At 47.6% G+C, this 20149-nt stretch overlaps 1 protein-coding gene across 1 annotated transcript in view; it reads right to left on the bottom strand.

Moving 5' to 3' along the window:
• LOC126538510 (adenylate cyclase type 3-like) overlaps window positions 1–20149 on the bottom strand; it is a 385015-nt gene that overhangs the window by 96875 nt on the left and 267991 nt on the right. Inside the window, exon 8 of the mRNA XM_050185368.2 lies at window positions 8440–8683. Coding sequence (XP_050041325.1) covers window positions 8440–8683 — 244 coding nt within the window. The remainder of the gene's footprint in view (window positions 1–8439; window positions 8684–20149) is intronic.

Below are 20149 nucleotides of genomic sequence, written 5' to 3'. Positions count from 1 at the left end.
CCACCCTTCTGCTTCGCCTCTCCAGGTCAGTGAGCATGCATTGCAATTGGTCCCCTGAGTTGCTAAGCAAGGCAATATCATCAGCGAATCACAAGTTACTAAGGTATTCCCCATTAACTCTTATCCCCAATTGTTCCCAATCTAGGTCTCTGAATATCTCCTGTAAACACGCTGTGAATAGCATTGGAGAGATCGTATCTCCCTGCCTGACGCCTTTCTTTATTGAGATTTTGTTGCTTTCTTTATGGAGAACTACGGTGGCTGTGGAGCCGCTATAGATATCTTTCAGTATATATACATAGGGCTCGTCTACACCCTGATTCCGCAATGCCTCCATGACTGCTGAGGTTTCGACTGAATGAAATGCTTTTTCGTAATCAATGAAAGCTATATATAAGGGTTGGTTATATTCCGCACATTTCTCTATCCCCTGATTGATAGTGTGAATATGGTCTATTGTTGAGTAGCCTTTACGGAATCCAGCCTGGTCCTTTGGTTGACAGAAGTCTAAGGTGTTCCTGATTCGATTTGCGATTACCTTAGTAAATACTTTGTAGGCAACGGACAGTAAGCTGATCGGTCTATAATTTTTCAAGTCTTTGGCGTCCCCTTTCTTATGGATTAGGATTATGTAAGCGTTCTTCCAAGATTCCGGTACGCTCGAAGTCATGAGACATTGCGTATACAGCGTGGCCAGTTTTTCTACAACAATCTGTCCACCATCCTTCAACAAATCTGCTGTTACCTGATCCTCCCCAGCAGCCTTCCCCCTTTGCATAGCTCCCAAGGCTTTCTTTACTTCTTCCGGCGTTACTTGTGGGATTTCCAGTTCCTCTAGACTATTCTTTCTTCCATTATCGTCGTGGGTGCCACTGGTACTGTATAAAACTCTATAGAACTCCTCAGCCACTTGAACTATCTCATCCATATTAGTAATGATATTGCCGGCTTTGTCTCTTAACCCATACATCTGATTCTTGTCTATTCCTAGTTTCTTCACTGCTTTTAGGCTTCCTCCATTCCTGAGAGAATGTTCAATTCTATGTATATTATACTTCCTTATGTCAGCTGTCTTACGCTTGTTGATTAACTTAGAAATTTCAGCCAGTTCTATTCTAGCTGTAGGGTTAGAGGCTTTCATACATTGGCGTTTCTTGATCAGATGTTTCGTCTCCTGCGTTAGCTTACTGGCATCCTGTCTAACGGAGTTACCACCGACTTCTAATGCACACTCCTTAATGATGCCCATAAGATTGCCGTTCATATCTCCAACACTAAGGTCCTCTTCCTGTGTTAAAGCCGTATACCTGTTCTGTAGTTTGATCCGGAATTCTATTTTCCCTCTTACCGCTAACTCATTGATCGCCTTCTTATGTACCAGTTTCTTCCGTTCCCTCCTCGAGTCTAGGTTAATTCGAGTTCTTACCATCCTATGGTCACTGCAGCGCACTTTGCTGAGCACGTCCACATCTTGTATTATGCCAGGGTTAGCGCAGAGTATAAGGTCTATTTCATTTTTAGTCTCTCCATTCGGGCTCCTCCACGTCCACTTTCGGCTATCCCGCTTGCGGGAGAAGGTATTCATTATCCGCATATTATTCTGTTCTGCAAAGTCTACTAATAACTCTCCCCTGCTATTCCTATAACCTATGCCATATTCCCCCACTGCCTTGTCTCCAGCCGGCTTCTTGCCTACCTTGGCATTGAAGTCGCCCATCAGTACAGTGTATTTTGTTTTGACTTTACCCATCGCCGATTCGACGTCTTCATACAAGTTTTTGACTTCTTGGTCATCATGACTAGATGTAGGGGCGTACACCTGCACGACCTTCAACTTGTATTTCTTATTAAGTTTCACAACAACACCTGCCCTCCTCTCGTTAATGCTATAGAATTCCTGTATAGTACCAGCTATATTCTTATTAATCAGGAATCCGACTCCTAGTTCTCGTCTCTCCACTAAGCCCCGGTAGCACAGGATGTGCCCGCTTTTTAGCACTGTATATGCTTCATTTGTCCTCCTAACTTCACTGAGCCCTATTATATTCCATTTACTGCCCTCTAATTCCTCCGATAGCACTGCTAGACTCGCCTCACTAGATAACGTTCTAGCGTTAAACGTTGCCAGGTTCAGATTCCAATGACGGCCTGTCCGGATTCAGGGATTCTCAGGTCGCAGGTCTGAGCGCCGCCGTGGTCAGTTGCTTCGTAGCTGCTGGGGACTGAGGGCAGTGGTTTGATTGTTGTAGTCATATAGAAGGTTGTGGCCAAGTACTGCACCGGGGTGGCCAATCCTGCTCTGGTGAGGGAGTGCGTTATCGGTTCTTGTCACTGTGATCAGGTCGCACCCCAGGCCTGTTTATGCAATGTTATGAACGCGCGGATTGTTTTTTTTAATAAGGTGGAAAATTGCGCCGCACCGGGATTCGAACCACGGTCCTCCTGCACGCGAGGTGGATGCTCCACCTCTACGCCACCGCTGCACCCAATTTAATTTAATTTCATCTTATTTCCTTAAGCACCCCGCTATAAGGGCATTACATATTTATTTATTTATTTATTATATGGGGTGGGTATAAAACATACACAAACAAGTGTTGCAACAGTTTCAAATCGTTAAAATAAAACGTTGTTACATCTTGAACAAATTTTGGCGAGCAGGTGACGGCAGCGATTTGATGAGCAGGTGCATTACAGTTTTAGATGCTCGGTAGAGAAAAGAGTACTATGCGCGGAACACGGCTCTAAGCAGACAGTGTTTACGTATCCACGAGCACTCGTCAGTCACCCTGATTTCAGTATGACGTGAAAGACTGTCCCAAAACGTGTCCTGCAATAGTTTGGAGTTCAGTTTAGTTTCATCACGGTGCGCTTGAAGGAGGCTTTTCCGAAAATACGTTGTCGTGGGACGTCCATGCTAACAAAAATTTTGCCGAACCCAACTCTCGATGACTGTTGATGGTAACGCGTTTAGCATTGAGCAGCTGTACCTACCCAGTCCCACACTGACCCGATTCAGCGTGGGAGAGGTTCGTTGTGGAGCGGCACGTACTCACACAGCGACCCAAGCTGGCGCGATGGTTGATTTCGAACAGTGCGAGCTGCAGGCCGGCGCCCCAACCATTCGACCATGGTCTGCCCGCTCACCCAGACAGGTGGGAAGGCGGTCTGATGCAAAGGTACAAGCACGCATAGACAGACAGACAGACACGCAGCTCCCGGAAAGTGCGTCAAGTACCCTATGTATGCTAAGGCGTTTAAATATCCACGCGCCGCGATGGCTCCGTGGCTATGGAGTTCTGCTGATGAGCACTAGTTCATCGGTGACGTCATTAAAGAATGGAGGCGGAATACAAAGACCCTCGTGTGCCGTGCTCCGGGTGCACGTCGGTGAACTTCAATATTATTTCGTCCATCTGCGCCCCTCGTAAACAGTTCCTGGACGTTGAATCCCAAAATTCTGATCAAGCAAATCAAAACTGCAGCTCATCTTCGCTTCAGTTTGCGCGCTTGTACCGTGTTCTGCAGTTTCATTATAAGGGAATAACTGGCGAAAACTACTAATGCCAGCAAAAGCTTGTGCAAGAAGCGAGGCGTTGCCCTTTCTTTCTCGCTCATATTCGTCCCTGTATGCTACCTTTATGGTATACCAAGCCGAAAGACGGTGCATGTTTGAGAAACAAGCAAACGTCATTGAACGTATACGAATTTTGTTGTACTGCTAAGTGCCAGACCAGTAATTCGATTCCCGTTGGCGGCAGCGCTATTCCAATTGCGCTGGAATTTCCCTGCAGCTTAAGTAACTCTAGGGAGTAAGAATTACTCTAGAGCCAACTACGGTGTTCCTCATAAACTAACGTTAGCAGAATAAGTCGTGAGGAGTGTAGCACCTGTCACGACTCGCCCATCTAACTTGTTAGTTCTAGCGGACCTTCCAACACTATTTGCCAGAGCAAAACTAGCGCCCTTGAAATTCCTACACCAGGTACTACACAATCGGCTGAATATAGATTCTTCCAGGTACTTATCACTTTCCAAATCGCAGCTCTCACGTCACAAACACTCGTACACACTAACAGAGTATTCGTTCCATAACAACACATTTCAATACTCTCTTTTTCTGCTTGCAGTGAAAGCATGGAATAAACTTTTTTTTTTAAATTATGGGGTTTAACGTGCCAAAACCACTTTTTGATTATGAGGCACGCCGTAGTGGAGGACTCCGGAAATTTCGACCACCTGGGGTTCTTTAACGTGCACCTAAATCTAAGTACATGGGTGTTTTCGCATTTCGCCCCCATCGAAATGCGGCCGCCGTGGCCGGGATTCGATCCCGCGACCTCGTGCTCAGCAGCCCAACACCATAGCCACTGAGCAACCACGGCGGGTATGGAATAAACTGAACCAAACGATAACTAAAACAGTTTGTTTTTCAACTTTCTGTAAACTTCTAGATAATGCGCAAACTAATCATATTGGCGAACCTTAAACACATTTAGTGCTGGCATTTCTGTAATCAACACAATAAACTGATAACGCTGTTTTGTGTGCAGTGAATTTAACGGAACTGCATGTGATATGCAAATGTACGGCCCCTTTCTGTTGTACAGTTTTCCTTTTGCTTTGTTTTCTTGGCAAGTGTTAGGCTGTTCATTGCTGTTCTCCTGCTGGAATTGTATGAATGCCCACCTGTTATGGTCTCGTTCGAGACTGGCAGTAGTGAAAATAAATAAATAAATAAATAAATAAATAAATAAATAAATAAATAAACAAGCGCTGTGTAGACGCATGCACTGAGGAATCTGTGCGACACTCACATCTTATCCTTTCCTCTTCCTCGGTGTACTTTAGCCAACAGGACATTGTTTTTTTACATTACCCCTAAGGGCCCTCATACGATGGTATTACATAGGGGGGGGGGGACAAACATGAAATATACGCAAGAAATAAAACTACATGAAATAAACACAACACACAAGGCACATAAAATAACTAAATATGAACCAGGGGAATATGCACTAAGTCATGAAAACACAAAACTTTTTTACATAATATGTTAATATGTATGTACATATAAGAATAAGTAATAACTAATATGCTACCGCTAACCATTTTCTTGCAACAAGGTTTGGAAAGATGGTAAGTTAACTTCAGTAGCTATGCGTGATGGTAGGTTATTCTATTCTATTATTGTGCGAGGAATAAATGATCTTGCGTAGAGCGATGAGCGGCCCGTTATGCGTTTTACTTTGTTAGCGTCGTCACGGCGCGGGTAGACTGCACGGGGTGGTGAAAGGAAGTAATCGAGAAGCGTGGAATAGTGATAAAGTTTATGAAATAAGGTTAGGCGAGCAAACTGGCGTCGACGTGATAAGGATTCCAAGTCGGCACGTTGTTTTAACGATGTGACGCTGGTGAAGCGTGAATAATCGGAAAAGATGAAGCGAACAGCACGGTTTTGCAGAGATTCAATGTTGTTGATTATGTATGCTTGATCGGGATCCCATATGGCAGAAGCATATTCATTTTCTGGGCGGATCAGCGTAATAATAGGCAAGTTTTTTAAAGTGTGAAGGTGCGTGCTTGAGGTTACGCTTAAGAAGACCGAGTGCTCAGTTAGCCGATGCTAAGACGGTGTTTGAACGGTAATGCCAAATTAAGTCAGACTGAAGATGAAACCCAAGATACTTGTAAGTTGGCTCAAGTTCTACTCTAGCATTATTGAGAAAGTAGGTGGTAGGAAGTCGAGTGGAATGGTTAGTAAATGACATTAGCTTGGTTTTAGACGTATTTAAAGACATTAACCAAGAGGAGCACCAAGCGGTCACCACGTCAAGATCAGTTTGTAAGGAAAGTCTGTCAGCGTCATTACTAATACTTCGATATATAACGCAATCATCTGCGAATAATCGAATTCGACATGAGACACATTTGGGTAGATCATTAATAAAAATTAAGAAAAGTAGGGGACCGAGTACGCTGCCCTGGGGGACTCCAGATGTTAAGGAAACACAAGAAGAGTTTCAGCCATTAGCACAGGTGAATTGTTGTCTGTTGGAGAGGAAATCTTTAATCCGTGTAAGAACGTTTGGGGGAATATTTAAGTGTGTTAATTTGATGAGAAGCCTGTGATGAGGAATGCGATCAAAAGATTTAGAGAAGTCAAGAAACACTGCGTCAACTTGGAATCCTTCGTTCAATGCGGAAAATATATCGTTAGTAAAACCAGCGAGTTGAGTGTGGAATGAATAACCCCTGCGAAAACCGGGCTGGTACTTGAAGATGCTATCATGGTCTTCTAGGTAGTTGATGACTTGTGGATGTATGACGTGCTCGAGAAGTTTACATATGTTGCTAGTTAATGAGATAGAACGATAGTTAAGTGGAACAGAGCAATCACCCGATTAAAAAACTGGTATTACATTGGCTATTCGCCAGTCATGAAAAATAATGCCAGATGATAATGATTGTGAAAACAGCATTTCAATTTATTCTTTTCATATTCTCTCCCTTTCTCGTACATTAACACCCACAATTTATTAAATGTACGCAAATTATTGCTAGACTAGACACTAGAGAATCATAAAACATTAATATCAGAAATTATCGTAACGAACGCATTCATTGATTCACGGTGTCTCAGCGCCAAAGCGACACTGTGGCTGCGAGACAGACCATAGTGGAGGGCTCTGGATTAACTCTGATCAACCGGCGTTCTTTATGTGCACCTAAATCTGAGTGCACGAGAGTATTTACACTTAACGGCCTCCATCAAAATGCAGCTGCCGCGGCCGGGGATCGAACGCGCGACCTTGTGCTCAGCAGCAGAATGCCGCTGACCTCACCTGAGAAACACCAGCGGTTTCGTGAGGGGCCATTTGCGTTATGGTCCGCAGCATACAAAGCTGGCATGCGGCATATAAATCAGGCCTAAAACTTACCTGAGACCCGTATCAGAATGGTCTTAATGACGCGCTTGATCAATTCCCTTCAAAATCGTGCTACCAGATGGATTCACGCAAATTTTTTTTTGTAAACACACCCACAGAGAGAGAAAAAGCAAGAAACTACAAGAATAACAAGAAACGAAAAAGTATGGCAATTATATTTTATTATTATTATACCTTTAGTCTTCCGTCTATGACTATTTCTTTAGTTTTACTAATATTTTCTCTTGATGACGTACGTGGTTTACTCCACAGAAACCGATTGTTAAACAGTTTACTGTTTGCTCCACATTTGCTCCCACATTTGCTCCCCTCATGAATGCAGCTTTCCTGTAATACGAAAGACTTAAATGCTGGGATACGATTGCAACAGATCACATAAGAACAAATAAGCCGGCTGCACAGAACACACGAGACGGGACAGGACAACCGGTGACAGAGCACCGCACTAAGCGACCTATTGAACTCTACCGGTATTTATAGCCACTATTTGAGAGACATGACTTGCTCTTATTGCAGCTGTGTTGTTCAGAAACGTAGACCAATTAATTGTACATACGAGATCTATCTGCCTATACTGGCGGGATGGTTGAAGCTGTGCACAAATATCAATTAATTACAGCAAAGAGAGGAACAAATTTAATTTCGCTCACAGTATTGATGACGAGTTTCTCACTTTCCCATGTAGCAACGAACTCTGTTAAAATCAAGAAAACTTTGTCTTTTAGCATAAACAGGAAAAAAAAATCTAGATGAATCAATATGTTTTTTAAACAATTTTGCTGTAGTAGAAATGCAAATTTTCCGTTTTTTTTTTCTTATCGTGTACTGCGTAGGACGTAAGTGTATCATTTCTAAAAAGAAAATGACTTAGAGTAGATTTCGCACCGGCGTGCTATAGCCAATTCTTTTCATAAGTATTTTTAGTACACTCACTCGTGTGCAAACATCACCCCCCCCCCCCCCCCCCCCCACCAGAATACCACTAGGTACTGCTCATCAACTTCAAGTTTTAAGATCATGCTCACACCACCCGTACCTCTTCTGCTGATTTTTTTTTCTCCCGAGCAGCATCACGTTCAAACACCCTTCCCACCGCGTTGGTGCTACTACTAGCCCCCTATGTTCGTTACTTCTGTATTTTCAGTACTACCAAATTGAATATAGTGCATTCTTGTTCGAATGTGTCACTTAACACCTGTATTCGATTTCTTTTACTGTTACTTTTTATTCGTGAAAGTATGCCTACTGTATTTTTCAGATGACCCAAGGTGCCTGTGTTAAGGTGTTCATTACTTGTACAATGTAACACCCCTGATCAAGGGGACTTGAAGGAAGTAAACAAACCTGACCTGGCCTCTCCGCCGATGCAGCGGGATCGCAAAACACATTTCGCTGACAAATGCAAGAGCCCAAAACATGCGGCTGGGAAGTTGCCTTGCTGCCCCGGGACACTGCAGCCACAGCGTGCTAAGCAAAACGGCCAACATACCTTTGCGAAGAAGGGCAGCACACACAGTGCGAGTAACGCGCACAGCGCCACCAGTCCAGCGAGGTAGGCACCGCACGCGGGTCCCGACGACGCGAGCGGGTAAGCGGCGGCCGATGCCAGCGCCACCAGTGGCCAGGCGGCGAGCGAGACGCAGCTGCAGCTGTCGCTGGTGCCGGCGAACTGGCGCTCCAGCTCCGAGTCGCGGAAGGACAGGCTCACCGGGTGGGCGTGGTCACGAAGCTCCCTGCACGGGGGTCGCGACACTACTCGAGCACGCGCTCACGTGACACTACGGTCGAGAGTGCACGCAAGAAAGTGGTCGACGAAGGGGGGCGCACAAGGCAAGGTGCGCTGTCCTCGTTGTACGCGTAGCATGTGTATAGTTGCGGAATGAATCAGCTTGCCCTAACCAAACTTTTACTCTCACCTGGGGATCACCGATTTCCCGCTGACATAGGTGGTTGTTGGAGGAGTCGCGCAGAATCCGATTCGCTCTTACAGAAGGTTTTATTAAAAGCCTACAAACTCAAACGAAACTATGGGCACGCTTTCCCATGGCAACAACGATTACCTTATTCATTTCCACAGATGAAGTCGTCACCAGCGCCGTTGCGTCAGCAGCAGTAGCCTTTTATCATAGGTCTCAAGAAATACTACGGGAGCTTGCTTTGCTAGCTGGGAAGCGGGGACGCAGAATCGTGGCTCTTCCAGATGTACCCTTTGTGTAACGAGAAATAAAAGCAGCAATGAAGAGAAGATTGTCAGGCCTGATGAGAAAGTGCACGTAAGACGGAAGTGGTTTGTTTCAAACCGACAAATTATGTTCTAATCCGCTGCGAGCTTATTTTTGGGTGCACCAGACTTGCTCCTCATTATTTCTATCGATCTCACCGTGCCTTCTCATCATAGCCGCTATACCCACGTTCATATTCACGAATGCTCCGTGACAAGAGAACTCCCCTCCAAATATCCTTAGTGCTTAGTTTTCACCATTGTGACAACTACCCTTGATTCGTGATTGTGATCGAGTCGAGCATGTACTAAGAATTGTTCTCCAGAGTATCAAGATTTAGCAAACGCTATGCGGACCCTCTCCTCAAGTACTGCGTGAACCGGATGCGGCACCGTTTCAGATTCCGAAACGCTGTGTGAAATTAGAAGCGCCCGCGGAGCACGAGGTCGCCGGATCGAATCCCGGCCACGGCGGCCGCATTTCGATGGGGGCGAAATGCGAAAACACCCGTGTACTTCGATTTAGGTGCAAGTTGAAGAACCCCAGGTGGTCTAAATTTCCGGAGTCCTCCACTACGGCTAAGAAAGTGGAAATCAGAAAGGGGTTTTGGCGCGTAAAACCCCATAATATATGTGTAAATTAGGAGCATTAAAAATAATTCGCAATTCCTCCCGAAAGGCGAGGCACCGATTGCGATAACAAATTAGTAGATAGCTGTACGAAGTAAGCATGGTAGTTTTATCGGCCGTAAAAAGTTGTGCAATTCGTTTACTAACTAAATTACCAACGATAGGATGTGTAAGCGCGACTCAAAGAGGACATAGAAAGAAACAGACAGACAGGGGACAGCGCTGTCATTGTGTGTCTGCTTCTTTGATCGTCTTTGTTCAATCGCGCTTAGACATTCTATCATTGATTCAAACCAACTAGCCTGTTAACGTGTTTTAATTAAGTTAACCAGCCCGGTGTCACGCGCGCACAAGTAAACACAAACACACATCGCTTCATAACAGCGGAAACTCTCTGCGAAAGAAAACGCTGGAGTTAGCAATCGCGGCAACAGCCGCGAGCCAATTGACCTCCGTGCATCTGCCGCATCAACGAGTACGAAACGTCGAAAGCACCGCGCATACGAAGCTACCGGCACTACGCGCACTCCGCAAACATCGCAGATGGCTTTGAAGAAGAGGCCCGCGCGGGCGCGCACTTTAGCCACGTCGCAGACCGCTTTCAAGACATACTAGCGCCGGAAACGCCTCCTTACGGCGTCCGCCAAAGGCCTGTACAACTAAAGTCCCTCAATAATTATGTACTACGGCGTCCGCGATTCGCGAGGCCAACGCCGTAGTAGACGCCGCGCTTGTCTCCACTCCGAACGGAGTGGCGGGCGAGAAGGACAGCGAGGCATCGTTAGGAGCCGCCGCAGAAGAACGCCCCTCCTCCCTCGCCTCACCCACTGCCGCGTCCACGGGAGAGGGCAGGCTTGCGAGCCGCGCCCCTCGCTCGCGCACGCGAGATTGAACCGCGTCCGCCGGATCACCCTCACACGCTTTCACTCATACGGAACCTCACGGCGACGGCAGAAATGCGCCTGGAGTGTACGTATAATTGCTATCGTAATAAAGCTCGCTCTCGTCACAGAAGGCTCAGTATTTGTGGAACTTTTGCTTCATAGCTGCACATTTGAAGTGGAGGAAACAATGTCGGCTTCCGAACGCTTGTGTTAGTAGTTCGTTACAGTTTTGTTGCTGGGCGCTTACTGTGCTACACGCTTGGTCGCTGTCGCGCAGCGGGTTGCCCTAACAGCTCGTCCCCGTTAGGAATGCGGATAAGCACACGCGAAACGTTGAAATTGCTCCAGTCGAGAGGCGGCAGCACCGTTAGTCGAGGTGATGCCTTCAGCGGAGTCATAGAGAAATAAATTCAGCAAGAGGGGACATGGTTCTTATTAGACTTTTGCGCGCACAAAGACAGGATATGCACGCGCATGTTGTGTCCTTTCTTCGTTCAAACGTCCTGTCTTTGTGCGCGCAAAAGTCTAATAAGAACCACGTACAACCAACTCGCCCAAAACGCAACGCTTTTGAAGAGCGGACACTCGGCAAAAACTGGCAACAGGAAACACGTCAGGCCTGGTGTCAACTCCATCCGTTAGTTGACGCGACCATCAGAAAAAAAGAATGCAAAATTAACTTACAGACAACGTTTTATATCTTTTCTTCTTTCCCACTAAAACTGAAAAAGTTTTGCGTGTAAATAAACCTATACTTTGCGACTTATTTTTCTTGCGTTGCCTATAGCAAGAAGCTAGCGGCACGCCAGACGCGCGCGCATGTGAAGCTCGCGTGCTCGACGACCCGTCTGTTTTGGATGTAGTCCGTTTCTTTGGGGGGCTCTCGGGGTTCCCTTGTGTTCCGTCTGCATTTCGACACGGCACCGCTGCACTACTGGACTACAGCAAGGTGAGGAATTTTGTTTGACAGTCTGCGACGCACTTCAAGCACATTTAGGCTTATAATGCACAAAACTGAACCCGTGTCGTGACACAGTTATCGAAAAACAGCTCCGCTGTCCAAGCATAGTTAATTTGAGTAAATTACTCGTACTGGGAGATGTTTGCGACGCTTTCTATGAGCCCAAGCATTATTATAACTTATTTCGGTAGTTTTTGGGCACGCTTGCCGCACCTGGCTTTGTGACGAAAAGCACCTCGGCCGTGTGACGCAGTTTCGCGTCTACTGAATCTTACCGGGACAAGTTTTGGCGCCTTCTCTGACCCCAGACATTATTTTAACTAATTTCGCTACTTTTTGGGGTACTTTTCAAGCACAGCGACCGCGCTCGGCGTAGTGGCGCAGTTAGCGAAAAGCAGCTCGGCTGTGGGCCACAGTTAGTTTCGCGTGCACTGAATCTTACTGGAAGAAGTTCGTGACGCATTCTCTTTCCCCAGAAATTATTGTAATTCATTTCGGAACTCATTGGGACACTTTTGAGGCATGCTCTCTGCGCCTGGGGTTGTGAAGCCGTTAGTAAAAAAGCAAGCCGGCCGTGGTGAGTTAGTTATGCGTGTACTGTATTTTAGTGGGACAAGCTTGTGACGCCTTTTATGGCCCTGCAACAACATGTACCTTATTTCGGTACTCACGTTTGTCGAAAACGCGATGAGCGATTGCCGAGAGTGATAACACGGGAGTGTGTTGCTTGCGCCGTCAGGACCGGTAAAAGATAACGCCGAGGAGCCCAAGAACTTGAAAATTCTGACTTCTGAGCGACTGAAAACAGGCTTTGCACCCACGAATCTGTGTTGAGTGCGACTAGAAGGCATTCTGCGAGCGTGCAACATGGTCTGGCTGAGAGCCTGTGTTGCAGCCGCCTTCGTGTACTTGGCGTACCAGCGCGTCGACTGATGCCAAGTTGTTTTGGAAATGCGCAGTCACCCGTGCATTTGTGCTCTTAAAGTGCAGGAAATAATGCCTGGGAAGGGAGCGATGCTTGAAAATCGGCTGTTTTTTCAGATTTTATGGCATTGTTTTGGAGGAGTCTATTTGCTACGAAAGGTATGTAAAAGTGAATTTATCTGTAATGCTGCTAATTCACCACTTACGCACGTTTCGCCTCTACACGCAATATTCCTGTTAGTTCAATATACCAAAATGATACATGCTTGTAATTTACTTTTTTTCAGCTGATGGCATATGGTGGAGTTTCGTACGGCGACGACTGCTGCTTACCTGGTGCCACAGCTTTGGATGAATGCACAAAAAGCCCGGAAAAAGCATTTATATAGAGCAAAATAAGCATTTCATAATTTCAGAAGACGTCTTGCGTTTTCTTTATGCACTTGCACGTGACACAGGTTCGGTGGACGCTTGTAAAGATCGTTCGGAATCATTTTACTAAATAATCAAACGATTCCGCGCTCCGGCCGTGCGTAGTTGAGCAGTAGAAGCGAAAAAAAAAAAATGCCGTGCTGATCAGTGGAGCCGGCCTGGCGTGTACCAACTGGGGTTCGAAACGCGCGCGCCCAAAACCGAAACCGGAAGGTGTTAATACCACCCACCCACTTGGTGCGCTACAGTTAATTCGGCCGCTGGGCTCTATGGGAGTGTCCGCTCTTGTCGAAATTTCTTTCTCTATGGAACAGTCGCCTTAGAAAGTGAGGATTGGGCATTTCGCAGTGCGCTGATATTTTTGACATAAGTAGTGATACGGGGTGCACGAACACTGAGCAATTGGCGCCATAACTGCTACGCACCGCCAACGGGATACCGAAATCCCGTGTTTCATGGCTGATTCGAGACGTGTAGAAAAAATTCACGCGGAAACTCCGCTGGGAGTTGTGTAAGTATGCGCAAGCATTGTACCACTTGCTCATCTCTACGCAGCCCGGCGTCCTTATCAGTGTTATGAAACTTGATACGACCGGTATAAACGACAACGCTGCGGCAACACGAACTGCTGCGGACGGCGGCACAATGCGAATTGATGAAGCAAGCAAACTACTGCAGGTGGCGGCGCCACGTGCGTTGGTGTCTTTCCGGTCAATATAAACTGACATCGCTCTTTAGCGCTTTTTCCATCCGCGTCGAACCATCATGTGCCGCGCGGACCATATCTTGAACGTATGCACAATTGCATGTAGATAATGCTTATTAGCTCAAGCAGCCTAGGCGACTATTTGTCGCCGCGTCCTTTTGAAAGGGATGCCACTAAAGATCATCCATCATCATCATCATCACCCGGCTGGCGCTGCAACGGGCCGGGATGCCTAGTTTGTGCGTATGGCATGTCATGGCTTGCTTTCCTATGCGACAAAAATGCAAGTGCTGGGGTGTGATAGTGTAAACATTACAATCCTTCACAGCCTGAAGAGAGCGCTTGTAGTTGGCGTCTCAACAGCGTTCTGGCCACGTATGCAGATGGAGAACGTAAACACGCGCCAGCAAAATAGCCCCAAAGTGTGCTCTCAGCGTTGAGGACACACAGGCCCGAAAGAAGCATCGCGCGGAACAGGAGCATCTTCGCTACGCAGCGAGACGTGGTTGAGACCACGAATGTATCTATACAATGCATATATGCAATTTTATAACAGCTAATTGAATTACGTAGAGTCCCATGAGTCAAATTTTAACACGTCTGCTACTATGCGATGTGCCATGCGAGGCAATCATGATGCTCAACTCTCAGAGATTGTAGAATGAACGCACAACGCCTCAAGAAAACACGTCTACCCGTGAGTACTGTGGCCTACGTGGACGAACAGCAGTGGTGCACGCCAGGTAACGTTTAACATCTACTCACCGCTCTCGTATGAACTAAACGCTGAAGAAATTTCTCATTCGCCGTCAACATCACAGCTAATTATCCTCAATCAAACCAAACAGCATACAAAGCTTCGCTTACATCGATTCCCCGAGTGCGTGGGATCCGCATATACTTAGGTGTACGTACATGAACGGCCTTGCTACATGACGTGCATGCGGTATATGCATGTTATATTGCCACGCCATTCTATCACTAAAGTTTCGCATACCTTGTCTTACATTCTTGACAAAGTTCTTCCTCATGGAAATTGAGAATGACAGCCCACAAACAAAAAGTAAGGGGGTTAACCAAGGGGCCCGATGTTTATCAGTCATATCATAAGAAGCCAACAAACGCTGACACCAAGGACAATATAGGGGAAATTACTTGTGCTTAATAAATGAAATAAAGAAACGATAAATCAATGGAAGTTAAAGTGGATGAAAAAACAACTTACCGCAGGTGGGAACCGAACCCACAACCTTCGCATTTCGCGTGCGATGCTCTATCAATTGAGCTACCGCGGCGTGGTTTCCCTCATACACTTTCTTCGGTATTTATGTGTCCTAGTAGAACCCTGGGAGTGTTAGCCAGCGCCACCACTCACAGACCTTGGCGGCGTACGCGGAACGTCCTTTTTGCCGCAGGCGTCACAAGAACGTGATCTTTTTGGGTGAAGGCAACTGGTCAATAACCCCACGCATGCTACCTGAAGGAATCAATGTTGCCGGATTCGAGACCCTCGCTATGTAATAAACGAGAAGAAAGGGGGTTAACCGAGGGGCCCGATGTTTATTACACATATCATAAGAACTCAACAAACACTGGCACCAAGGACAACATAGGGGAAATTACTTGTGCTTAATAAATGAAATAAAGAAACGATAACTTAATGGAAATTAAAGTGGATGAAAAAACAACTTACTGCAGGTGGGAACCGAACCCACAACCTTCGCATTTCGCGAAAGTTGTGGCCCACAAACAAATGTCATGAAAAAGAACACTGACAGTGCTTACCTTTTATGACACGTAAATCTTCTCAGACGTGAATGTTAAAAGTGCGAAACGATAACGAAAACCTAAAAATGATTATTTTTTTTTTTGGCGCGGCTGTGGACTACCTCCGGGATCGGCCCACGCAAGTGGCCGCGTTTCTACCAGAAAACTCGCCTTCGTGCTCGCCCCCCTGCGGATGCCGGAAAGTGTGAGAAGCAGTCCGGTATCTGTAAATGCTATCGTGTTCCACTCTTAAGCTTAACCGCCCTCCAAATTTTCGCTCGTAGGCTAGGCATTGAAAGCGACAGCACTGTTTAGCGCCGCGTCTCACGAAGCTAGCGGGATGAAGCCTACCAGCGGCGTTGCATGCAGTATCTTGATGGTGCACGAGATGAGACAGAAGGGAAACCATCGGCATTTTCCAGCGCCCAAAGAAATGGTTACGTGAATTTATCCACAAGCGCACCCGAACGCAGGCGTGATTTAGCTTGGCGTTTACTGTCTGTGCCGCTCATGCACACAACTGCAGGAGTGCCGATGCGTGTCGCTCCCGCCAGCAGGGGAAGCCCCCGCAGATTGAGCGGATGTGTCCGAGGAAGGGGCTTCGTCGCCTTTCGAGCCACTGCGTGTTTCTCGAGGCCTCGTGATGGCGCATCCGAAGAGGAAGGGGCACAGCGATCCAAAGGTGGATTGTGGGTAGTTTGGCGACGGCCAGTCGAGAGCTGATCGAGCTGCCTCCCGCGCGAGAAGGAAGTCACGTGACGTAAACGCAACATATCCCTTATATTTTGGTTGTGCTTCTGTTGTTTTGCTTCAGGGTGCGTCAGGAACGGCGGCTGGGAAACTAAGCTTGCGTGATAATCGCAGCGAGACGGTAAACAATCTGGTGACGTGATGCACATACGTCCCCGCACCGGCTCTCAGAGAGCATGGACCGTTTCAGCGGGGAAGCAAGCAAACGCATGCACGTGGACACAGCGACAGCATGACGGCGGCGGTGCCGGAACGAAACCGCCTCGACCGTTGGTATAATTGCTATCGCAATAAAATAAACATCGAGCAAGGGTAGGCCGTGAGGGGAGGGGCTGGAGGGGAAGCACGGGCCCGAGTCCTTGCAGTCGTCCGGTTGATCGTTTGGGCAAGATCAAGTTTGTTTATGACCCTTAAGTGGCTTTCAAATATTTTTTCTAGGTGGCGTTGGCTCGGGCGGCTCTAAAGGCGCGTTTATTGGGGGCGAGGACTTATGCAGTCGCCATCTGTCGGAAGCGCCTCCCCTGGGTAGTATGAGGGATCACGCGGAGCGCTCCTACTTCGAACTCGAGACTTCTCGCCTTGGGAGTAGTAAAAACCTTTCAGGAGCTCAAGGAAGCCCACCTTACCAGCCACAACACACGTCTAGCTCAGACAAAGTCAGGACGGCATTTACTGGACCGGCTCCACTTGAAACACAGCTTTTACATTCAGGAGCGGGTCCGAGTGCCCGAACTCTGGAGACGCGCCATCAGAGTTTGCCCCTTCCCCACAAAGATGGATAGGGAAGACCACAGTGGTCGTCGCCAGGCGAGGGCGGACGCCTTGCAACGCCACTATGGCAACAAACGCGGAGTCTTCTACGTGGATGTGGCCGGTCCACGCCGCGGTGGGTGGTACACGGTAGTGGTCATCCACGAGGAAAAGCAAGTAGATGGGCTCACTTTCAAAGCCTCGGGCTCAACACATGCGGAAGAAGTAGCTATTGCCCTAGCTGCCTCTGACCCCCGGTCTCAATATATCATAACCGACTCGCGCGGGGCTTGTCGAAATTATGAAGCTGATTGGGTCACCCCACTAGCGGAAAGAATATTGGCGAACTATAGCAACGGGAGAATTGATCCTACCCCCCATTGCCTGGTCTGGTCTCCGAGCCACCAGGGCCTAGCAGGGAATGAAGCCGCGAACACCGCGGCGCGAGCACTCATCTACCGGGCGTCCCAGTTAGACCATGAGTACCTGGAATCCGAAGGCAGCTATCTTGTTACATTCAACGATATCACGACCTTTTACAAAGATAGGCATCGCCAATACTCAACTCCTGCAAAAGGGCTTGGCAAGGCTAATGAAAGAATTTTGATCCGACTTTTCACTAACACTTTATTGTGCCCGGCACTCTTGAAACATTTCGATTGTTCCTTCAGTGGCAAGTGCCAATACTGTGGGGAAGTGGCTGACACCTACCACATGGTTCGGGCTTGTCGGCTAAATTCAGCTCTTTCCCTCAACCCTAACCTAACCCGAGAGGAGTGGGAGGCGACGCTGCTCGGTTGCTCGGACCTTCAGGCCCAGAAGGCCTTGGTCCAGGGGGCTAAGCTGGCGGCTCGTACCAATGGGGTCCCGGAATAGGGACTCCACCCCTTGCGGAGCCCCTTAAGGGCTCCACCTCTCTTTTTGTTTTCAATAAAGGCTTTCAAGCAAGCAAGCCTCATAGGTTTCGCTTACGGCGCTCAATAAACACACCACGCGGCAGCTCTCCCGAACAATTATGTAAGTACTCTCAAAACGAGGGAAGTTTTTGACTGTCGATATAATAATCTTGGGCAAACTGAAAACACAGAATCGTTTACAGACACTCTCTCTTTACAGAATACGTACAGTGAACGCCACTACGCGCGGTCGCCGCGATGGAGTCTCCGGAACTGGATTCTTGCGTGAAAGGTAGGCGAACGCTGAGAGTAAACTATGTGAAATATGTTCTTATAGTGGGCTGTCTGTATAACCAAATGGAGCATAACAGAATGAAGCTGTCTGTATAACCAAATGGAGCATAACAGAATGAAGCTGTCTGTATAACCAAATGGAGCATAACAGAATGAAGCCTCAATGCAACGCAGCCACCGACTGCGCGTCTGCATGCATGTCCGTGCACAATGTTTTGTTTTCGCTGTGAGCGCGTTTTCGCATTTAGGCAGCAGCATATGATCATTTGACAGCACACTAGCAACCATTAATTTGTTGCGTGGATGCTATCAGAACTGTTCAAAAATGATTTTGTTGTATATAGAAATTTCCACGCCTACGGCGACTGTGATGTGCCTTCGCGACAATTCAATCTTTTTTTGTCTTCTAAATTCTTGGACATTTCAATATTATTTCTCAAGTTGCGTCGCACTGTATGTTTATCGTTCTTCTCAGCGTGCGATTTCCTCTCTGCTTCTTTTTCGTAATCCAGTGCATTAAGTCATAACACAAACATGACCATATGCCGTGCCTTTTTTTAATGTGCGTCTTACCTCTCCCTTTCCGTTCCAGTGAACTTGTCAGTATCTAGCATCAACAAGTTCATAGACCAAACCATCATGACATTCGCCGGGCAGCGGGCGCGGGCGAGCGTCTCAGTGCACGTTTTCTGCTACTCACCGAACAGCGCAGTCCCGGAGCCGTAGCAGAAATATTCCTCGCGTCTGTGTTTGCTGCATACCCGAGCTCTGGCCGTTGGCTGTCTGCCGGTTCTAAGTTTCGCGAGCCAAGCTTCACGCAGCTCCTTGTCCTGCGGCCACGTGTGAATAAGGCTGACACCGGACTCTGTTGCGTACGTCGGGCACTGCGGCGCCGAGAAGTAGCCTACCATGCTGCACGCCTCCAAAGGCAGCCACTACCTATTTAGTACGTTCAAATGTTGTTAAGCAGACACCCAAGGCGGTAAAGCCTCACCACTTAATCAGAACCGCAACGCAGCTGGGACTTTAAACTTTCGTTTTCAGCTCGCTTCGGCGCTTCCGAAGCCACGTGATCCCTCATCCCACGTGACGCCGACGGTGGCGCCGGCTTTTGCAATGGTGGATCTCGCCCCCAGTAGTCCGACATTATCGGCGCGCAGGCGAGCGTTGTTAGGTGCCGGGCGCGTCGGAGCGCGTTGGCGGCATCCGGTTACGTTCGCGGCGCAAGTGCGTCGAACCATGGGTAGAACTGTAGACGCTGTTGTTCCCGCCAACGTGACGTAACGGGTGCGCGCGTTCACGCTACATCGGACTATATTTAGGCCGTAACGGCAGGATTGGTCTGCTGACGGAGAGCCCTTTCACCGGCGAGTTTTCGACGCTCCTCGTCGAATGCTGCTCGTTACTCGGGGGAACACAAAATGCTTGGCGGTGTCATCCATTTTCCGAGAATGAACAGAGCAGAAGCAAAGCCGCCGCGCGCGCGATACCCTTTCCTGTCCTTTCCTTCCCCGGCGGAAGCGAAACGGCTCCGACTGGTTGCGCGCATGGCGTGAATGCGCGCCCACACAGCTGGAATCTTCGCTAATGACTCACGTTCCGGCACCGGCGCAGCTGCCATCGCATCAAACCGCCCTTTCCGGCAGCTTCTCTGCTGAGAGCAACTTTTTCGTGAGCAGACTGCCACCGAAACTTGTGAGCCACTACAAGCTTCGCTTGAAACGGTGACAACGCTGAACTCAACAAAATGTATTCCGTGAAATACTGCCCGACTGACAGACAGACCAACCGACAGAGGCGAAAGCTTTGTGTGGTAGGCTAAGAAAGTGGCCCTAGAAAAATGTTTAAAAAATTGCGACACTCTTTTTATTCTTGTGTAAGTTACACTAAACCAAACAATAAATTAAAGCTCACAAGGTAAGGAAACATTGAAGGGCAAATAGCCCTATTACAAAAGCCAGTATCCAATGTTCAGTGCCATGTC

This window comes from Dermacentor andersoni, chromosome 4, assembly GCF_023375885.2.
Source record: "Dermacentor andersoni chromosome 4, qqDerAnde1_hic_scaffold, whole genome shotgun sequence".
Taxonomy (NCBI): Eukaryota; Metazoa; Arthropoda; class Arachnida; order Ixodida; family Ixodidae; genus Dermacentor; species Dermacentor andersoni.
Note: the sequence above shows the minus strand (reverse complement) of the source record. Positions and strands in the feature narration are given on the sequence as shown.